This window comes from Lissotriton helveticus, chromosome 7 (genome assembly GCF_964261635.1).
Source record: "Lissotriton helveticus chromosome 7, aLisHel1.1, whole genome shotgun sequence".
NCBI lineage: Eukaryota > Metazoa > Chordata > Amphibia > Caudata > Salamandridae > Lissotriton > Lissotriton helveticus.
The window spans coordinates 608,040,886-608,063,252 of record NC_136068.1 but is presented as its reverse complement, the minus strand read 5'-3'; the positions used below and the strand labels follow the sequence as shown (position 1 = coordinate 608,063,252).

The 22,367-nt window shown below is 47.8% G+C and overlaps 1 protein-coding gene across 4 annotated transcripts in view; it reads right to left on the bottom strand.

Moving 5' to 3' along the window:
- The window catches only part of RNF44 (ring finger protein 44), a 318,385-nt gene that overhangs the window by 179,576 nt on the left and 116,442 nt on the right, over window positions 1-22,367 (bottom strand). For all 4 annotated transcript variants that reach the window (XM_078652807.1, XM_078652808.1, XM_078652809.1 and 1 more), the window contains 3 exons: window positions 3,550-3,717; window positions 2,935-3,102; window positions 1,085-1,246 (listed from right to left, as the gene is read on the bottom strand). In XM_078652807.1, the coding sequence (XP_078508933.1) occupies window positions 1,085-1,246; window positions 2,935-3,102; window positions 3,550-3,717 (498 nt within the window). The remainder of the gene's footprint in view (window positions 1-1,084; window positions 1,247-2,934; window positions 3,103-3,549; window positions 3,718-22,367) is intronic.

The following is a 22,367-nucleotide window of genomic DNA, read 5'->3' as shown; positions in this document are numbered from 1 at the left end:
GGAGGCTTCTTTTCGTCGCCGATGAAGAACTGTTTTCCTTCAGGACACCTTGTTGATGGAGGTGAAATGGGCGTTGACAGTGTGGGCTTCGTCTTCATCGACGAGGTGGTCGTAGTCAACATCGATGAGGAAGTAGATGACTGGGTTGTCATAGTCTTGGTCTTCATCGACTATGATCATTTTAACTGGGTTACCGTCGTCTGTGAATGAGGAGGATTTTGCGGGCTTCAAAGCCAAGGCTGCGGATGGAGCAGAGGATTTAGATTTGCCTCAGAGGAAGCAGATGCTAGTCTTTCTCTGTGTGAGGAGCCTGTTGAAGATCCATGATGGTCTTTTTTTTAAGGCTTTCTAGTGCCCCTTGGTGACCCGTGTGACCTTTCTCTTTTCCTGGGCATTTCATATGAGGAGATAGAATCCTTATGGTTTTCTTCCTCAGAGACGACAGCAGTTTTTGTCTTCAATTTCTGAAGCCACAGTAAAAGCCTTCCCTCTCTGTCCAAGAGTTTTTGAGGAAAAAGATCTACAATATTTGCAGTCTTTTACCTTGTGGGTAGGATAAAGGTAATATATACATTGCTTATGGGGATCTTCTGAATGTAGCCTTTTCTTTTCACTGGACCCACACGATCTAAAAAGTACCTTATTGAAAGTTTGACATCTTGAAGCCGGAGAAGTGATTAGGAAATATCAAATATAAGTTTAAGCTGTAGTAACTGAGCAGAGCTCAGGCAGACTCCCTGCCACACGGTGTGCGGTAGAAAATCTGAGGGACGATGCCTCTGCTAGGAGCGTTCCATGGGTGCTATTGCCTAATTGGCTGGAGTTTGGTTTTTTTCTTTTAAAGATTTAGCTAAGCTACAAAAGTCAATGTATTTTTACGGTTGCAAGCTATCCATGCTTCTCCTGCTGCTTTCGAATGTACCGTTGGACTTCCACCTCGATGACTGAATCCATGAAAGATACAATACTGGAGAATGGCGTGTTGCGGCCCAGCTGAACATGCATATCTTTAATTTTATGCAGTGCAAAGCAATTATTCAGAAAATAAAACAAAAAGAAGGAAGAACTGCAAGACAGGACTTACCACTCCTAAGGCCAGCTCTTGGTGCAAGGGATCATGGGAGAGATAATGTAGTGGGACTGAGGAGGACATTGCCGGAGCATGGTGGGAAGCAGTGTATGAGAAACCTCCAATCGGATGCTGTTCCCCTCGCAGATCAACGTCGTTTTCTATCCTTTGGAGAGGCTGGGGGGGAGAGCAGAAAAAGGACAGTATATGGGATAGGGATAGAAACTGAGCCCATGGGGGTAAAGAAATTAGTGTAAGGAAAGGACCAAACACCCCGTCCCCCCCCCCAAACCATCCCCAGAAGATAAACCATAATGGGAGATAGAGGGCAAAGTGAAAAGGAGGGTGGTGGCCCAAGGCGAGGCCACAGGCAGGCCAGGCAGAGGGCGAGGCCACAGGCAGGCCGGGCAGAGGGCGAGGCCACAGGCAGGCCAGGCAGAGGGCGAGGCCACAGGCAGGCCAGGCAGAGGGCGAGGCCACAGGCAGGCCAGGCAGAGGGCGAGGCCACAGGCAGGCCAGGCAGAGGGCGAGGCCACAGGCAGGCCAGGCAGAGGGCGAGGCCACAGGCAGGCCAGGCAGAGGGCGAGGCCACAGGCAGGCCAGGCAGAGGGCGAGGCCACAGGCAGGCCAGGCAGAGGGCGAGGCCACAGGCAGGCCAGGCAGAGGGCGAGGCCACAGGCAGGCCAGGCAGAGGGCGAGGCCACAGGCAGGCAAGGCAAAAGGCACGAGGACAAGGCATGAGGTGGTCAGGCAGAAGGAGTCGAGGGTGAGGCAAAAAGCAAAATAGGACCGGGCCAGGGTAAAAGAGAGAAAGGGACATGGTGAGGCAAGATACATAAGAAGCATATAAGAAGAAAAAGGGAGAAGGGTCAAGATGAGGCAAAAAGGGCAAGGAGGCATAAGACTGTAGGTTGAGAGGTAGGTGACAGGCAGGAGAACAATGGGAAAGCAGGAGTAGAGGCAGAATGGTAAGGGGAGACGAGAGTCAGGAGGGCAAATACAAAAGGAAAGAGAAGAAAGGTGTTACATCAGAGGACGAGGCAACGGAAGAAGAATCGTGAAGTAGGTGGCAAGAGGGCACAGGAGGCAAGAATCAGGAAGAGACGAGAATCAGAAAGGCAAGGTTGAGTGAGAAGAAGCAAAGTAGTGGAAAGGCAGGGGCAAGAGGAAAGGCAGAAGGACAAAGAATAAGGGGAGGAATGTGAAATGCAGAATGAGAAAGTAGGTGACACAAACGTGGAAGGGGCACAAGACAGTAATATGTAGGAAGGGAAATGGAGTTGAGATCAAAGAAGGCCACCACAACATGGTAAAAAGTAAGAAAATGAGAGGGAAGAGAAAAAAGTGTGATCATGAAGGATAATAATCAGCAGAAAATAAGGGCGATGTGCTCATCTGCACAAATAATACCTCTTATTCTGACCAGTTGAGAAATTCAATTTCTGGGAATGGCCAGTCTAACATCAAAAGCAGGAACACCTCGCAGAGTGACAGAATGTAGAGCTCCCTCCATAGAAAACACGTGCTAGACCCAAACACGCATTACTTAACTCTTTGGTGCTTGAGGACATACAAATGTCTCGAGGACAAGAATGGGTTATTCTTTGATGTGGTCCCCAAATAGGGAAGACCTGTAGCCAAGGTTTAAATACATACAAATGACTGGGAATGGGTTAATTAATGTGCAAGTAACCTCCTCAATAAGACAGCATGAAACGCTGCTTTTTCAATGGGAATAAAGGGTTGGATAAGTTCAGTACACTTTTGTTCCATCAACTTGGCAAATGAAATTCTCGATACAGACCTCTTCATCTGTAATTATCTTTAATTCAAGGTCAACAATGAAACGACAAAGCCACACTTACCATGCGTGGGTGCTGAGGCTGCAGGGGCACAAACTGGCCGAGTGCTGCCATGTGAGGCTGCTGGTGAGGAGGGGGTGGCGGGTGCAGGATGTAGTGCTCATTGGAGATGAGCGGAGGAAAGGCCTGGTAGGAAATGGGAAGTTGTTGCATAGTGCATGCCTGGATCAACTAGAAAGAAAAAAAAAGATGAAGTGAGATGAGACACACAATACCGTACCACAATGTAAACTGACTGGACCAGTCCTTAATTCACCCATTTTGCCCTTGTGTCTGGAACACCATATCACCTTCACCCCTCAAAGTATACCCCAGTCCCCCTAAAACATAATCACACCTTTGTGTCCAATTGATGCCCTCTCCAGCTGCAGTCAAAGTGCCACTACATTACTAGGCTGGGGCATTAAAATACATATAGCAAACACTTGACAACAGATACTGAAAGCGGACTGTGATTCAAAAGAACATTTGTCAAGAACAATTCTTCACTTTTCGCTTAACGTACCGATTCACATAACTCAAATGTCATGCATTCATACAAATTAAATATTGATTAGCTGCATCCTTACTGGTGTTCCAAGCGCTTACAGAAGGCATGGTAGCATTATTAGCACTTACCGGTGGTGGCAAGCAGCAGAGGGGGTAATGCTGTCCGCTGAACATCACTGAGCATGCTGGTAGTTGCTGTGCGTTGCACCCTGCAATATGTTGGCCTGTGTGCAGGGGAAAGCCTTGGGTTGTTACTGTAGTAACTGTATAGGACAGAGGGACAGGTCCCTGGTGCACCTAAAATGGAAAAAGTCCTAATTAAAATGACTCCGTGATTCTATGGAAATGAATGGGCCTTAATTGTGGTCTTTAGACAGCAACAGAACCTTTTATAATAAATTAATTATACACTATTTTTTGTTTTAAATTTGGTAAACAATCATGCACAATTGATAACCTGTTGAATTTTGTCAAATGAAATTGTGACGTTATTTTGAAATGCAATGAATCAAGATACCCTACATTCACTCCAATAGGAAACGTCAAGTTTAGACCTTTTGCCAAAAATTATAATTGGACCCAATACTTGTTTATATATATTTTTCATTCGGTTTTTCTATTATACAAACAAATTAATATTTCTGGGTGGATTTAATTCGAATATAAATCTCCAGTTACAAAGTCAATATCTTGCTATTTTGTTTACATTAAAAGTTTATCATAAGAAATACTAAACCTATAAAACGGTTACACTCTCAATCCACTGCTTTCCGTGATGTATACTTGTAGGAGAGTAGGGTCTGCAATCCTATGATCACCCAGATTTTTGCTTTTTGCTGCACTGGTTTACGACTTTCCCTGGCTGTGGGCCTGCTAATCAGACCCACAGCCTAGCTGTTCTCTCTATCCAAATTGTACTCAGGTACTGAATTGGCACTGGGCCCTCTCCAAGTCCCTGTACCCAGGGCTGAGGTGCACCCAGAAGTCTCCCAGGGGCTGAAGCATGTATTGTGCCACCCCTGGATTGACTAACTAAAACTGACACAACTGGCTGCACGACAGCTGGGGCAAGGTGGTGTACTCACCCTTTGCTTTAGATATAGTATACCTATATCTAACCCTAAAATGGACACACAGATCTCCTATCAGTCACTCCTATGGCAGGCCTTAACAATCCTGAAGGCAGAGTGCTTGGAATCGTGTGAGATGGTGCTCTGGCATGAGCTGAGCCTGTCTGCGGCTTTCGGGATCCATCCCTTAGCCGTTTCCATGATATCGCATACCATATACTCTTAAGTGCATTATAATCCTCGCGGTTAAATGCCAACTCTGGTATCGCTTTATCAAAACATGTCGAGTAAGGTGTCATACGAATTGGAATACTAACCCCTCGCCAATTCTGGCGACGGGGTTAGCATTCCACCCTTCTAGAGGGACACGACATGCATGTAACCTATAACCCGGTTAAAAGTCAGACAGAGCCTTAGCATCCACAAAATGGATGCTGCCACCGAGACACAAGTCTGCCCTCCTGCTGCTGGGAGTCCTCCCAGAGCAGGAGATAAGGACAAAGGGTTTCCTGCCAGGGGCGGTGCCAGCACCGTCCCAGACAGGGTTTTGTGTATTGTAGGTAGGCAGGGCTTTAGAGGAAGGTGACTGCACGTGGCACCCCGGTGCTCACTGTGCATAGGCTGGCTGGAACCAGTTCCAGGGCCACTCCAGACCCTGTGCTGGGGAAAAGCCCGCCAAGGAAGTGGGTGTAACCACCCCCCTCCTAGTCCCACCCATAGGGCAGGACTTAGTCGCGTGCCAGCCCCTTTTTACAGGATAAAGGTAGAGACTGGCCCCCTTCCAAATCAGATCATCTTTGAATCCTGAAACTACTTTCCACGAAAGGAACTCAAGACTTCTTCCTAAGATTTCTCCCTTGTGACTAAGGAGTAGTCACCCTGCATCCGCAGGCACCATCTTAAGAACACTGCGGTCTGCTGCAAGTCTCTCCTCCGGATCAAGACTGCCCAGCTCGACGAGAACCGGCTTCCCTGGCACCTCTGACCTCTACCTGCATCATCAGTCACGCTGAGATTCGTGGGTGTGACGAGACCTCGAGGGACCGGCCATCTTCAAGACTGCACGACTTCTTTCCAGCAAGCCCGCCGAGTAATTTCCTGGTGAGTGCTTTGGGGTCCGAGAAGCCCCGACCCTGAGCAGCTCCAGCACCGAAGTGCAGCCTCCCAGCATCTCCACGATCTGCGTGGGGCCCTTCTGCTTTTTGCTGCTCACCGCGTTGTTTGGCTACTAGCCCGCTGGCTTGTGGCCTTCTGAACGACGCCCGACGACATTTCGGCTGCTGGTCTGGTTGCTCCAGGCTGGCCCTTGCTCCCTTCCAAAAGAGGAGCACCCCGGACCCTCCTGGTCCACTCAAGACGCCATTTTGAGTCCACCGCGTGGGCTTGAATTAGCCAAGGCTTGTTGCCCAATCCTGGGTAACTTCGACGCCGACAGCTTCATCCATCGTGGGACAGCTCGCCTCTCCATCCTGGTCGCCGACAACGCCTCCTGGTCCGTGAGATCTGCAGAGCCAGCGTCGCCCACTCACCTAGTCGAGGTGACTTCGCCCGGTGCCATCCTGGTGCCCACTTAATCACTGGCTAGTGATTCAAGAACTTGGTCCCCTCTGCTTTCAGGTTTTCTTCTTCCTTGATCCAGGCTTGGATCCATCGAACTTTTCTTCACTGGTCGCCTGCCAGCAACTTCTTCCTTCCAGGCTCCTGGTCCGGCAACGAGATCCCCGACGTCTTTTCAGACCTATGCAGCTGCAGCCCCTGGGCTAGGTAACTTCGGCACTTCGGTGTCCCAGCATAGCCTCACTATCCAAGGGTCAGGATCCACTGTCGTTTTCTCCCTACCAGGTCGGGTTCGCCCGTGAACACTAACTTTGTGAATTCTAGTTTCCATAGACTTTGTCCCGCATCCCGCGTGAGAGTGCACACTCTGCACCCGAGTCCCCTGGGCCTCCTAGTAGTAATCTAACGATTCCCTAGTCCAGTCCTAGCGATTCCAAAGCCTATTAGAACTGTTACTTACCTGCTAGTAATTCGCATTCCACTTTTAGAGTATATGGTTTTTCGTGCCCCTCGGGCATTTGTGTATAACGTGCTAACTTAAGTATTTTCGTAAGAGTTTTGTTGTGTGCTTAGCTCCCTGTCTCATAAAGAGCCAGGGTAGTCTTGTTATAAATAAATACACTGTTTATTTTCATAACAACTTGTGTGGTGTCCTTTCACTGGGTGTTCAAGGGGTAATGTGATGGTAAAACAGCTGGCTTAACACGCCCTCTAGAGTCTTAGCCTTAGACTGCTCGTATCCATGCTACTAGGATAGCTGGTCTATAAGGTTGACTTACAACCAATCATCAATAAGGGTTGTTTGGACTGATATATAGTGATCACTAGAATAGTGAGCACTGCACATCAGGCCAACTTCTCACATTGGTGAGCAGCGGTTGGGATTTGAGCTTGCTGTTGTTTTACCACACATGCCCTAAGAATATCTTGTGAAAGATCACATAAGTACTAAAGGTACATATAACTTAGCTTAGAATACTCTGAGTTCTACTGAACCAGCTGTTGTAGCTCCTAGGGCCTAGCACACCCTAAACTACAACTCTAGCAAGGGATCAGTAGGCAAACATATAGTGTAGGTAAGTGCACCACTTACACCTCACTAGAAAAGCATGTCGACTCAGGGGGACTCTGCTGAGACTCCCCTGGTCAGTGTTGACCCTCCACAGGTCACTTCAAGATATGCAGCTCTCAGTTTCCAGGAGATGAGACAAATCTGTGTCTCCAGGAAACTGAAGCAGGGGTCTAACCCCACCACTCCCTTTCTGATAGGTCTCTTAGAGACATATGATGCCAGAAAGCTTTCCCAGTTACATGAGAACATGCCAGCCTTAGAGGGAACCTCTGGGGATCCAGACCTCCCCAACACTGATTCAGCAGTTGAGGAGGGGGATCAGGAGGAACTCTCTGGGGATGAGGTAGACAAAGGTCTTGAGGTAGTCAGAAGGCTAACTAGGACCAACTTAGACTTACTTGGGCTAGGATCTGGGGGACCCCCAGTACTAACCCGAAGTGGGCCTAACCTTGGAGTTAGGAGAGATAGATCTCTTTCTAGGGACTCCAATAGATCTCTGCACTCTAATGCCTCTTCTCAGGGGAGAAGGAATCCTCCACAGAGGAGATTCACTTCCCCTCAGAGAAGGGAGCATGAAGCTAGGATGAGACAAGCTGAACTGAGGATTGAAAGGGAAGAACTTGCCCTGGCCAAAGAGAAGCTTGCCTTTGCTAGAGAGCAGCAGATAAGTGGGTTAGCACCCACTGGTGGCAGCAATCTCCCAAGAGATAGAGAGAAGGGTTTAGATACTAAACACCTGACTAAAATAGTGCCCCCCTTTAAGCAAGGGGATGATATCCAGAAATGGATGGCTGCTCTGGAGAGGGCCTGCACTGTGCAGTGCATTCCCCAGAGTCAGTGGGCAGCTATACTGTGGCTCTCCTTTGATGGTAAAGGTAGAGATAAGCTCCTCACTACAAGAGTAGAGGATGCTAACAATTACCAGGTCCTGAAGAATACACTGGTTGATGGGTTTGGTTTAACCACTGAGCAGTACAGGTTGCTGTTCAGAGATACCCAGAAAACTCAGTCTCAGGACTGGTCTGACTTTGTGGATTGTGCCACTAAGGCTTTGGAGGGCTGGTTGCTGGGTAGCAAGGTTACAGATTACACAGGATTGTATAATCTAATGATGAGAGAACAAATTTTAAACAATTGTCAGAACCAGTTGCTGCACCAGCACCTTGTTGATTCAGATCTGACCTCTCCCCAAGAATTGGGAAAGAAGGCAGACAAATGGGTCAGGACAAGGATCAAGCAGAACCAGAACCAGAACCAGAACCAGGGTGGTCAGAAGAAAGCAGACCAGAAGGGTAATGTTAAGAATGAGCAAAATGACCAGAAGTCTTCACCAGGTCCCCAACAAACCAAAGAGGGTGGGGGTCAGGCTTCCCAGAAGAAGAAGACTCAAGAAGGCCAGTCAAAAAGGTGGTGCCAGTACTGTAAAAGTAAATCTCACTGGTTTAGTGAGTGCACCAAAAGAGGAGGACAAACTCCTGCCACTACAGCCCCTAAGGCAACTGCACCCCCTAGTACAGTCAGTAGTGGTAGTGTACCTCCCAAGGCATTAGTTGGGTTAACCTTGGGTACTGAGGGGTCTGACAACCTAGTTGGCACACTCACTCAGGCTGTCCTTGTCTGTACAGGGGATGTGGATATGTCCCCTGAAATAAGTCCCAATACTTTGGGCAAATACAGGCAGACACCTTTGATTAATGGCAAAATGGCTCAGGCCTATAGGGACACTTGTGCCAGTGTCACCATGGTGACACCTAACTTTGTGGACCCTGGACAGATCATGCCAGGTACTGATTTCCTGGTGACCAATGCCAGCAATGTCACTACTAGTCATAGTGTGGCAATTGTGGCTTTCTCCTGGGGTGGAGTGAAGGGACAAAAGAAAGTTGTAGTCAGTTCAGACCTCCCAGTTGATTGTTTGTTGGGCAATGATTTGGAGTCATCACAATGGTCAGAAGTGGAGCAGAGGACTCACATGGAGATGTTAGGCTTGCCAGCACATGTGCTTGCTGTGACTAGGTCACAGGCCAGAAGATGCCCCACTGAACAGGTGCTGGATCCTGAAATTATGGACCAGACACCTTCCAAGAAGAAGAGCAGTAAGGGTAAGGCTTTGCCTTCCCCCTTGCCCCAGGTTGAGGATCAAGTCTCTGAGGAGGCTGATCTAGAAGAGCTGAGGGAAACTGAGCCTAAAGAGCTTGAACTTGATCAAGTTGAGTTTCTGGGCTCAGGGGGACCCTCCAGAGCAGACCTGGGGAAGGAACAGTTGAGCTGCCCTTCCCTTGAACCCCTCAGACAGCAGGCTGCTGCTGAGGCTGCAGGGAATGCCACAGGTGCCCACAGGGTATACTGGGAAGATGGACTCCTGTACTCTGAGTCAAGAGACCCCAAGCCTGGTGCAACCAGGAGGCTGGTCATCCCCTTGTCTCTGAGAGGTTTCCTTCTCACCTTGGCCCATGAGATTCCCCTTGCAGGTCATTTAGGTCAGACAAAGACTTGGGACAGGCTTGTCTCACACTTTCACTGGCCCCATATGAATGAGAATACCAAGGAGTTTTGTCGCTCATGTGTCACTTGCCAAGCCAGTGGTAAGTCAGGTGGCACAACAAAGGCCCCCCTCATACCACTACCTGTGGTGGGGGTTCCCTTTGAAAGAGTGGGGATTGACATTGTTGGTCCAATGGAACCCCAGACAGCATCAGGACACAAGTTTATACTGGTGGTGGTGGACCATGCCACCAGGTATCCTGAGGCTATTCCCCTTAGGACCACTACAGCCCCTGTAGTGGCAAGAGCCCTAGTTGGAGTGTTCTCCAGAGTGGGTTTCCCTAAGGAGGTCGTTTCTGACAGAGGTACAAACTTCATGTCAGGATATCTGACTGCCATGTGGAAAGAGTGTGGTGTGAACTACAAGTTCACCACACCCTATCATCCACAATGCAATGGGCTTGTTGAGAGATTCAACAGGACCCTGAAAGGGATGATTCATGGACTACCTGAACCTCTTAGGAGAAGATGGGATGTCCTGATCCCCTGCCTCTTGTTTGCTTACAGAGAGGTCCCACAGAAGGGGGTTGGCTACAGCCCTTTTGAGCTTCTGTATGGGCATCCTGTAAGAGGACCCCTGTGTTTGGTGAAGGAAGGATGGGAGAGACCTCTCAAAAAGCCTGCAACCAACATAGTGGACTATGTACTTGGTCTCCGCTCCAGGATGGCTGAGTATATGGAGAAGGCATCTAAAAACCTGGAGGCCAGCCAAGAACTTCAAAAAGCTTGGCATGACCAAAAGGCTGTACTGACTGTATACCAGCCAGGACAGAAGGTGTGGGTGCTGGAGCCAGTGGCCCCAGCAGCTCTGAAAGACAAATGGTCTGGGCCCCACACCATCATTGAGCAAAAGGGAGAGGTTACCTACTTGGTGGACCTTGGAACTCCCAGGAGCCCTCTCAGAGTGCTCCATGTTAACAGGCTCAAGGCATATGTTGACAGGAAGGACATGAGCTTGCTCATGGCCACAGATGAGGGACAGGAGGAAGAGAGTGACCCTCTCCCAGACCTGCTCACTCAGAATCCTGATGATGGGTCAGTTGATGGTGTTGTCTTTTGTGGCAGCCTCACTGAACATCAGCAACAGGATTGCAGGCAAGTTCTGCAATCCTTCAGACATATGTTCTCTCTGACACCCAGCCAAACTGATTGGTGTACCCATGATGTTGACACTGGAGACAGTCTGCCTGTCAAGAGTAAAATCTACAGACAGCCTGATCATGTTAGAGACTGCATCAAAACTGAAGTGCAGAAAATGTTGGAACTGGGAGTCATTGAGCCCTCAGATAGCCCTTGGGCTAGCCCAGTAGTTCTAGTGCCAAAGCCTCACACCCATGGTGGTAAGAGAGAGATGAGGTTTTGCGTAGACTACAGAGGCCTCAATGCAGTCACTAAGACTGATGCCCACCCAATACCAAGAGCAGATGAGCTTATAGATAGATTGGCTTCTGCCAACTTCTTAAGCACATTTGATTTGACAGCTGGGTATTGGCAAATCAGGTTAGCTGAGGAAGCCAAACCCAAGACAGCATTTTCTACCCCTGGAGGGCATTATCAATTTGTGGTAATGCCCTTTGGACTGAAAAATGCACCTGCCACCTTCCAAAGGTTGGTGAATCAAGTCCTCACTGGGCTGGATGACTTCTGTGCAGCATATCTGGACGATATTGCTGTCTTTAGCTCCACCTGGGAGGATCACCTGGTCCACCTGAGGAAAGTGTTAGAGGCCCTGCAAAAGGCAGGCCTCACTATCAAGGCCACAAAGTGCCAGATAGGGCAGACACAGGTTGTATACCTGGGCCACCTTGTAGGTGGAGGCCAGGTTCAGCCACTGGAGAGTAAGATACAGGCCATCAAGGACTGGACTCCTCCAATCACCCAGACTCAGGTTCGAGCTTTCTTGGGCCTGACTGGGTACTATAGGAAGTTTGTCAGAAATTATGGGTCCATAGTGACCCCCCTTAATGACCTGACAAGCAAGAAGATGCCAAAGAAAGTTCAGTGGACAGCAAGCTGTCAGAAAGCATTCAATGACCTAAAGCAGGCCATGTGCACAGCACCTATCCTCAAGAGTCCAGATTACTCCAAGCCATTCATTGTCCAAACAGATGCTTCTGAGTTGGGTGTGGGAGCTGTTCTGTCTCAACTGAATTTTGATGGTAATGATCAGCCTATTGCTTTCATTAGTAGAAGGTTGACACCCAGAGAGAAAAATTGGTCAGCTATTGAGAGGGAGGCCTTTGCTGTGGTCTGGGCCCTGAAGAAGCTGAGGGCCTACTTGTTTGGCACTCACTTCACCATTCAGACAGACCATAAGCCCCTCTTGTGGCTAAATCAGATGAAGGGTGAAAACCCCAAACTGCTTAGGTGGTCCATTTCCCTACAGGGGATGGATTTTACAGTGGAGCATAGACCTGGGACTGATCACAGCAATGCTGATGGGCTCTCCAGGTATTTCCACTTAGAGCAAGAAGACTCACCTGGTCAAGGTTAGTTTATTGTCCCAAAGTTTGGGGGGGGGGGTCATGTAGGAGAGTAGGGTCTGCAATCCTATGATCACCCAGATTTTTGCTTTTTGCTGCACTGGTTTACGACTTTCCCTGGCTGTGGGCCTGCTAATCAGACCCACAGCCTAGCTGTTCTCTCTATCCAAATTGTACTCAGGTACTGAATTGGCACTGGGCCCTCTCCAAGTCCCTGTACCCAGGGCTGAGGTGCACCCAGAAGTCTCCCAGGGGCTGAAGCATGTATTGTGCCACCCCTGGATTGACTAACTAAAACTGACACAACTGGCTGCACGACAGCTGGGGCAAGGTGGTGTACTCACCCTTTGCTTTAGATATAGTATACCTATATCTAACCCTAAAATGGACACACAGATCTCCTATCAGTCACTCCTATGGCAGGCCTTAATCCTGAAGGCAGAGTGCTTGGAATCGTGTGAGATGGTGCTCTGGCATGAGCTGAGCCTGTCTGCGGCTTTCGGGATCCATCCCTTAGCCGTTTCCATGATATCGCATACCATATACTCTTAAGTGCATTATAATCCTCGCGGTTAAATGCCAACTCTGGTATCGCTTTATCAAAACATGTCGAGTAAGGTGTCATACGAATTGGAATACTAACCCCTCGCCAATTCGGGCGACGGGGTTAGCATTCCACCCTTCTAGAGGGACACGACATGCATGTAACCTATAACCCGGTTAAAAGTCAGACAGAGCCTTAGCATCCACAAAATGGATGCTGCCACCGAGACACAAGTCTGCCCTCCTGCTGCTGGGAGTCCTCCCAGAGCAGGAGATAAGGACAAAGGGTTTCCTGCCAGGGGCGGTGCCAGCACCGTCCCAGACAGGGTTTTGTGTATTGTAGGTAGGCAGGGCTTTAGAGGAAGGTGACTGCACGTGGCACCCCGGTGCTCACTGTGCATAGGCTGGCTGGAACCAGTTCCAGGGCCACTCCAGACCCTGTGCTGGGGAAAAGCCCGCCAAGGAAGTGGGTGTAACCACCCCCCTCCTAGTCCCACCCATAGGGCAGGACTTAGTCGCGTGCCAGCCCCTTTTTACAGGATAAAGGTAGAGACTGGCCCCCTTCCAAATCAGATCATCTTTGAATCCTGAAACTACTTTCCACGAAAGGAACTCAAGACTTCTTCCTAAGATTTCTCCCTTGTGACTAAGGAGTAGTCACCCTGCATCCGCAGGCACCATCTTAAGAACACTGCGGTCTGCTGCAAGTCTCTCCTCCGGATCAAGACTGCCCAGCTCGACGAGAACCGGCTTCCCTGGCACCTCTGACCTCTACCTGCATCATCAGTCACGCTGAGATTCGTGGGTGTGACGAGACCCCGAGGGACCGGCCATCTTCAAGACTGCACGACTTCTTTCCAGCAAGCCCGCCGAGTAATTTCCTGGTGAGTGCTTTGGGGTCCGAGAAGCCCCGACCCTGAGCAGCTCCAGCACCGAAGTGCAGCCTCCCAGCATCTCCACGATCTGCGTGGGGCCCTTCTGCTTTTTGCTGCTCACCGCGTTGTTTGGCTACTAGCCCGCTGGCTTGTGGCCTTCTGAACAACGCCCGACGACATTTCGGCTGCTGGTCTGGTTGCTCCAGGCTGGCCCTTGCTCCCTTCCAAAAGAGGAGCACCCCGGACCCTCCTGGTCCACTCAAGACGCCATTTTGAGTCCACCGCGTGGGCTTGAATTAGCCAAGGCTTGTTGCCCAATCCTGGGTAACTTCGACGCCGACAGCTTCATCCATCGTGGGACAGCTCGCCTCTCCATCCTGGTCGCCGACAACGCCTCCTGGTCCGTGAGATCTGCAGAGCCAGCGTCGCCCACTCACCTAGTCGAGGTGACTTCGCCCGGTGCCATCCTGGTGCCCACTTAATCACTGGCTAGTGATTCAAGAACTTGGTCCCCTCTGCTTTCAGGTTTTCTTCTTCCTTGATCCAGGCTTGGATCCATCGAACTTTTCTTCACTGGTCGCCTGCCAGCAACTTCTTCCTTCCAGGCTCCTGGTCCGGCAACGAGATCCCCGACGTCTTTTCAGACCTATGCAGCTGCAGCCCCTGGGCTAGGTAACTTCGGCACTTCGGTGTCCCAGCATAGCCTCACTATCCAAGGGTCAGGATCCACTGTCGTTTTCTCCCTACCAGGTCGGGTTCGCCCGTGAACACTAACTTTGTGAATTCTAGTTTCCATAGACTTTGTCCCGCATCCCGCGTGAGAGTGCACACTCTGCACCCGAGTCCCCTGGGCCTCCTAGTAGTAATCTAACGATTCCCTAGTCCAGTCCTAGCGATTCCAAAGCCTATTAGAACTGTTACTTACCTGCTAGTAATTCGCATTCCACTTTTAGAGTATATGGTTTTTCGTGCCCCTCGGGCATTTGTGTATAACGTGCTAACTTAAGTATTTTCGTAAGAGTTTTGTTGTGTGCTTAGCTCCCTGTCTCATAAAGAGCCAGGGTAGTCTTGTTATAAATAAATACACTGTTTATTTTCATAACAACTTGTGTGGTGTCCTTTCACTGGGTGTTCAAGGGGTAATGTGATGGTAAAACAGCTGGCTTAACACGCCCTCTAGAGTCTTAGCCTTAGACTGCTCGTATCCATGCTACTAGGATAGCTGGTCTATAAGGTTGACTTACAACCAATCATCAATAAGGGTTGTTTGGACTGATATATAGTGATCACTAGAATAGTGAGCACTGCACATCAGGCCAACTTCTCACAATACTCATCAAATGTTCCACATATATTACTCAGTTTCCTGCCGGTTGCTTAACTTGTATAAATGTTTGCATTTCATGACCTCAAACATTTCACTTACTCTGTTGCATAGACTGCCACAGAGACAACTTTTAGAATTGGACAATAGCTGATTAAGTGATCTGCAGAATTGTAAATACTATTCTATCCAAACTAAAAAAAAAAGCATAAGCAGAACAAGTCATTCTTGGTGAAGCATTAGCTTAACATTAAACAGTAATAAATATCTTTACTTTTTACAATTTTGAATGCACTAAGAAAAGTTGCAGTTGTCAGTACCCTTAAAAAACATTCACATGTCTAGACATAATTTCAAAAAGTTGACAAAATATTGTAAATAGAAAATGTGACATTCCATATTTTCCTTTGAATTGACTCAACATTATTACATTTCAGCAAATATCTTATTGCTCTATAGGTGAACTGATTCCTCGCAGAAACCTTTTTACTTTTAATTACTACATTGTTAGGATTCTGCAACATCTCATTACTAGGGCCTTTCTCTGCAGTTTAACAATTTGATCCCTACTGTAGCCTTTCAACTAGAATTTATTTATAAGTGTTATGTAGCGCGAACATGACCCAAGTGGGTTTCAGAGCACTTTACATAAGTTTGAAGAAGACATAGGGGCACAGTTCAAGGAGACAAATTAGGGTAAAAGTAGGACAGTGTGCAGCAAGAGCAAAAATGACAGCGGCGGACAATGGGAGCAGGCTAGGGTAGAAAGAAAAATGAGGGCAATATACATAAGAACAAAATGACATTATGGCAAGCAACACTGGGTCGCAACAAATGACATGTAATAGTTAAGATAGCTAAACAGTCTCGAGAAAAAAAGGAGCAAAACTTCTAGATAAGCGTATTGTTCATTAGAAGAGCTTTCACCTCCCTTTTAAAAGCAAATGTGGATGGAATCAGTCTTGTTTCCACTGGAAGGGAGTTCCAGATTCCAGGGGCACTGCCTGAGAATGTACGATTGTAGGTTTTAAGCTTATTGAACTTCTTTGGCTTGAGCAGCAAGGTGCGGGTGCTTCTTGTGGACCGGGAGCCCCCAGAAAGTTCCAGCTTGTTTGTCAGGTAGAGTGGAGTATTAAAGTGAAGAGCTCTATGGGCATACAAGAAATCTTTAATTGGATCCTTGCTTCAAAAGGAAGCGATTTGAGTGATTTCAGGTCCGGCAAGATGTGGTTGGTCTTTTTGGAACCCGAGGCGAGTCTTGTTGCAGCATTTAGAGACTCTCTGATGGAGGCTACACTGAGTTTCAGCAGTCCGAATAAAGTAGCACTTCCGTATTCTAGTCTAGATATGACCAATGCTTGCCCTGCCGATTTGAAATTCTCTTGAGGACGGTAGGGTTTGAGTTTTCTTTGGATGCACAGCTGGAAGTTTGCGCCTTTGTAAGAAGCTCGGATGTGCTCTTGCATGTTTAGGCTCTTATCAAGCAGAATTTCAAGTGATTTCGTGGAGTCAATGAGGTGTGGTGTGCAATTGAGCGCGGTGAGATTAGAGAGATATTTGACAACAGTGGGGGTTTGCCTAACCGGTGCAATGAGAAGGAATTCGGTCTTGGGGGCTTTTAGTTTGAGAAGGTTGGAGGTAAGCCAGTTTAGGATTTTGAGCAGGGTTCCGTTGAGAGCATTGATGTCTTCGGGGGGGGGTATTTTCATGTACAGTTGGGTGTCATCAGCGTACATGTTATATTAGATGTTGGAGGCTTTAAGAATTACCGCCAGTGGTTCCGGGAAAAGGTTACAGAGCGTGGGGGGAGAGTGAGGACCCTTGTGGAACACCCAGCGTGCAGGGACTGGGGTTGGATAGAGTCTGATTGGATTTGACTCTTTGTGTTCTATTGTTGAGGAAAGAGGCAAACCATTTAAGGACCCAACCTGAGAGCCCCATCCTGCATTCCAGGAGGTGGAGAAGATTGTCATGTTTGACCATGTGGAATGCAGATGAGAGATCAAGAATAATTAGTAGGCAGGCTTCATTCTGGTCCAGTAAAGTGAGAGCGTTGTCCACTATGTGAGTTATGGCCGTTTCGGTACTGTGGCCAGTGTGGAAGCCCGATTAGAATTGGTCGAGGAGCTGGAATTGCTCAATGTGTTTGTGCAGTTGATCATGAACACATTTCTCAAGTAGTTTAGCCAGGGTAGGAATATTTGTGATTGGTCTGTTATTATTCAGGTCTTCTGGGTCAGCCAAGAGTTTTTTTAAGAATCTGGAGCACTAGGCTGTACGGGATCTCACCTTGGCGAGAGAGGCATTGATGATCATGGTAGTAACAAGCATGTACAATGCAATGGTCTCGGCATTATTAAAGGTAGAGCTATTGGCATTGCGCGTGACATTTTTTTTCATTTTAAAAAAAAACATTAATGGTATTGTCATTTACAATGGCAATAGGTTAGCATTAGAGAGCCACACACACACACACAGCGAGCCACACACACACACACACACACACACACACAGCGAGCCACACAAACACACAGCGAGCCACACACACACAAACAGCGAGCCACACACACACACAGCGAGACACACACACACACACACAGAACTCTTATGTGAACGTTTTTACTTTTATGCAATATAAACATTTCAAACTATGCATTGTGGGGGCCTATGTGCCTTTTTGAGCCTATGCAACTTTGTGGGCTTGTTCACCTTTTGTGAGCCTATGTACTATTTTGGATCTAGACAACTCAACATAGTTGTCTTTACTCCTGCACTCAGCAAACTCTTAAACATGGATCTGGACGGCGGTGTTCCCCTGTGGAATTATGCCTACGTAACAATGCTGCCCAAGTGCGCTGTGAGTCCTAACCCACAAAAATAGAGTATGTGTACGTGACAAGACATATGTGATCTGGTTTGATCTGCGTTCTTCCCTTGCGTTGCATGGGGTTTGCAGTGGTATTTATCACTTGACAGAACAAGATCAGACACAACATGGGAGAACAGCACTCACAACAAATTGAGAAAGAGACTGAGGAATAGATGGTGCTCTGTGATTCAGTGAGGGAGGTGTTTGCCTCACAGATCACAAAGTAACTTGTCTCCATTAGCCTCATGACAGATTGTCAGCAAATGTCACTATCCTTCAATCACAGTGGTAAGAGTATTCCATAGCCTGTACCCACAGTGTAGGCTAATTCGCATCTCATCCGATCACAGTAGAAAAACTTGCTACTCTCCCCCATCAAGAGTAGACAAGGTTTTCCTCTGTCCTCCAGACACAGTGAGAGTACATTTCCCTGTCCCCTAATCACAGGGGAGATGGTTTTGCACTGTCCCCTGTGTCACGGAGTGAACACATTCTGCTTTCCTTCATTTACAGAGTAAAAACCTTCCTCTGCCCCCATTCACAGCATAGAAGACGTGGGTGACACCATCTGGTAGTGACAGTGGGATTATAGTCTGCTCCCTTCAGTCACAACGAGTGGGTCTTCTACTGACCGCTACTTACAACAGAGAGGACTTTCCACTACCCAATAACCACTGTAGGAACACCCTCCATTGCCATTCAATCACAGACAGAGCATGCTGCTGTTCCCCTTCATGGTACAAAGGACATTCAACAGTTCCTCTAATCACAAGAAAACGGAGGAGATGTCAATCCTAACCAGGGGTGACTCAGAGGCACTCTTGCTCAAGCACGTAACATTCCACCAGGTGTAATGTTAAGGTGGTCTGATTTGGCACCGACATCTGCCTTCCTTAAACAGTCCATGGATCCTCAGACTGCAGCACCCACTGTTCACAGTTTGCTCTCTTAAAACGCCTCGCCTCTCCTTTTCGTAGTACCCACACAATCACACCACAATTTAAAAAATATACAGAACCAGCGGCAGGCAAGTGCACCTCCTGCCTTGGCAACCACGTCCCCTCAAGCTTCATTATTTGTCATCCCCAACTTAACAGACACTCGCAAATAGATCTTAGACAAAAGCAGTTTTCCCATGACCCTCAAGGTGAGTATCCCCCAAAACAAGCCATGTATACAGTTATGGGTCTTGCTGGGCGTAATTAGAACCAGAAAGAGAAACCAGAAGAAAGAGTGAGAGATACAACAGGAGAAAAAGAGGAAGAAAGCAATTCATAATTAAAGAAACTAGGTAGAAAGTGAGAATGGCAAAGGAAGAAAGTTGAAAAGGTAATGTGTGAATCGAGAAAAGAGTGGCAGTGGAAAGGTTATGCACAGTAAGGGAAAGAAAGAAAGAAAGAAAACGGAAAAGTAAAACGGAGTCATGAAAGAACCCAATTAAGTGTGGAAGAACTATAAACATCGAAAGATAAAATAGAAGCTAAGAAAGCAAGAAAGAAAGAAAGTAAGAGAAAGAAAGAAAGCAAGAAAGAAACAACTTAAGGAAATTCTTATGAAGCGAACCGACCTCCAAACAACGCCGTGCGTTCTAGGAAAGTGAACTTGGTCTTGGTATACGAGTTTGTGACCGCACTGGAAGGATTAGTTACTTACCTGTAATCCTAGTTCTCTTCCAGGGGTATCCTCATCAAAGTCATAAGCATTAGAATATTCCCGCCCATGCGCGGGACCCCGGAAACAATATATTATATGTGCCCCACATATATTATAGACATATATATAAATATATATATATATAAAAATAAGCAATTGCAGCCAAATAAACAATAGAGCTGGAATATGCAGTGAAGAATTTCCACAATACAGTGAATTCTGTATTAGAAACATGAGAAACAACACCAATGCTTGTTTAGAAACTGTTTTAATGTACAGAAAACAGTAGAAATTCTCATAACACACTGTAAGCATATACAGCTCCCAGGCTGCATTGCAAAATCCCAGTCTAAAAAGACTGAAAAGCTAACCTGTAGCTGAATGCACTAAAACTGACGCTGTGCCTTTAAGGCACCTCTGCCCCTAGCTTCCCATCATGCCTCAGGGGTTACAGTTAGGTCAGTTGTTCTTTTCGGAGACTGAAAACCAAACCATGGTAATAACAGGTTAAAAAACATCTCCTATTAAATAAACAAAGTCCTTTGCCCGGGGAGGCGGGAGGGTTGCTTATGACTTTGATGAGGATACCCCTGGAAGAGAACTAGGATTACAGGTAAGTAACTAATCCTTCTCTTCCAGGGGATCCTCATCAATAGTCATAAGCATTAGAATAGAGTAGCGAGCCTCACCTCATCCCTGCGGGCAAAGGATTTAACAGATAACATTTATATCCGTAGGCCCAAAAATAGGCCTTTTTCTACCCAAATAGGTTTCTCAAGGAGGCTTGCCCTACTTGAGAATCCGCTCTGGAATCAGACTCTAGGCAATAATGCCTTGTAAAGGTATGGACTGATTTCCATGTCGCAGCCTTGCATATTTCTGACATAGGAATGTCATGCAAAAAAGCTATTGTGGCTGCTTTCCCTCTAGTGGAATGAGCTTTGGGTGATTGCAACAAAGGTTTGCCAGCCAGCTGGTATGCTAGTTTGATACAAGAGACAATCCATCTGGAGATGGATCTTTTGGCTGCTGCAAACCCGGACCTCATTGCACCATAATTGACAAAGAGTTGGTCTGTCTTTCTGGTGTCCTTTGTTCTTTCTAGGTAAAACTTTAGCACCCGTTTAAGATCTAACGAGTGCAACGACCTCTCAGCTGGGGTCGATGGATTAGGAAAGAACGAAGGAAGGGTAATCGTTTGATTTATATGAAAATCCGATACCACTTTTGGAAGAAAAGAAGGGTGAGCCCTCATTACTACTCTGTTGTGGTGAAACACAGTGTAAGGTTCCTTGGTGCAGAGTGCTTGAATCTCGCTAACCCTGCGCGCAGAGGTTATTGCCACCAAGAAGGCCGCCTTCCAAGTGAGATGCTGCAAGGAGGCCTTGTGTATAGGCTCAAACGGTGTAGACATCAGTCTGGAGAGAACCAGGTTCAACTCCCAGGGAGGAGAAGGATTTCTCACAGGGGGATAGACCTTCTTTAATCCCTGAAGGAAATCTTTCACCACCGGGACCTGAAAAAACGATGTTTGTGTAGGTGATTTTCTGTACGCTACTATGGCAGATAGATGAACCCTAATAGAAGCGTATTTCAACCCTGATGTCGCTAAGTATAGGAGGTATGGTAGGACTACCTCTTCTTGCCCTTTGGTGGGATCAAAGCCATGGTCCTTACACCAAATGAAAAATCTTTTCCACTTGAACGCATAAGACGTCCTTGTGGAAGGTCTCTTCGCCTCTCTTAAAATATTCATACATTCCGGAGGCAGATTTAAGTGTCCATATTGCAAGACCTCAGGAGCCATGCAGTCAGGTTCAGCGACTGGAGGTTGGGATGCAGGATCCTCCCGTCCATTTTGCTCAGCAGGTCTGGCTTGCACGGCAGCCGTCTGTGTGGACACCGCGACAGATGTAACAGATCTGGATACCACCATTGTCGCGGCCAATCCGGAGCAATTAGGATCATGTCCATGCTCGATCTGATGAGCTTGGCCACCACCTTCGGAATCAGTGCCAGAGGGGGAAAAGCATAAGCGAACATTCCTGTCCACTCCAGCAGGAGAGCGTTCCCTTGCGTCCCTGGCCGGTGGAACCTGGACGCGAAGGCGTGGCATTTGGCACTTTCGTCGTCTGCAAATAAGTCTATGTCTGGACGACCCCAGCAACGGAAGAGTTCTTCGACCACTTCGTCGTTTAGCACCCAGTCTGGCTGATCTTCGAAGTGCCTGCTGAGTGCGTCTGCTTTTGTGTTTAACTCGCCTGGAAGGTGTACTGCCACCACCGACAGTCCCCGAGCCAGAAGCCAGTGCCAGATCGCCTGGGCTTCCAGAGACAGAGGGCGAGATCGAGTTCCTCCCTGCTTGTTCAGATAGAACATAGTTGTAGTGTTGTCCGTCTGAACCAGGACTTTGTCCGTTGTTATTGCTGGAAGGAACGCCTTGAGCGCCAGATGAACCGCTCGAAGTTCCAGCATGTTGATGTGGTATGTCTGAAGGTTGGTCGACCAGCGACCCTGAATCTGAAGATGACCCATGTGAGCACCCCAGCCTTCTAGAGATGCGTCCGTTACCACAGACAGAGAAGGCAGAGGTTGCTGAAAAGGGACTCCCTGCAGGACATTCCGAGGGCGAGTCCACCACTGTATTGAGGTCAGCGCTGCTTGAGACAGGATGATTCGATCCTCCCAATCTCCAGACGCTTGGTCCCACTGATCCTCCACCGACTCTTGAAGAGGCCGCATTCTCAACCTGGCGTTCGGTATTAGAAAGATGCAGGACGCCATGGAGCCCAACAGAGACGCTACGTCTCGCACCTTTGGACGAGGAATCTGAAGTAACTTTTTGCATTTTTGTCCCATGGAAGAAAGTCTCTCTTGCGAAGGAAACGCTCTTCCTAACTTTGTGTCTAGAACTGCTCCCAGATAGTGGATAGTTTGTGTGGGCTGCAGGATCGATT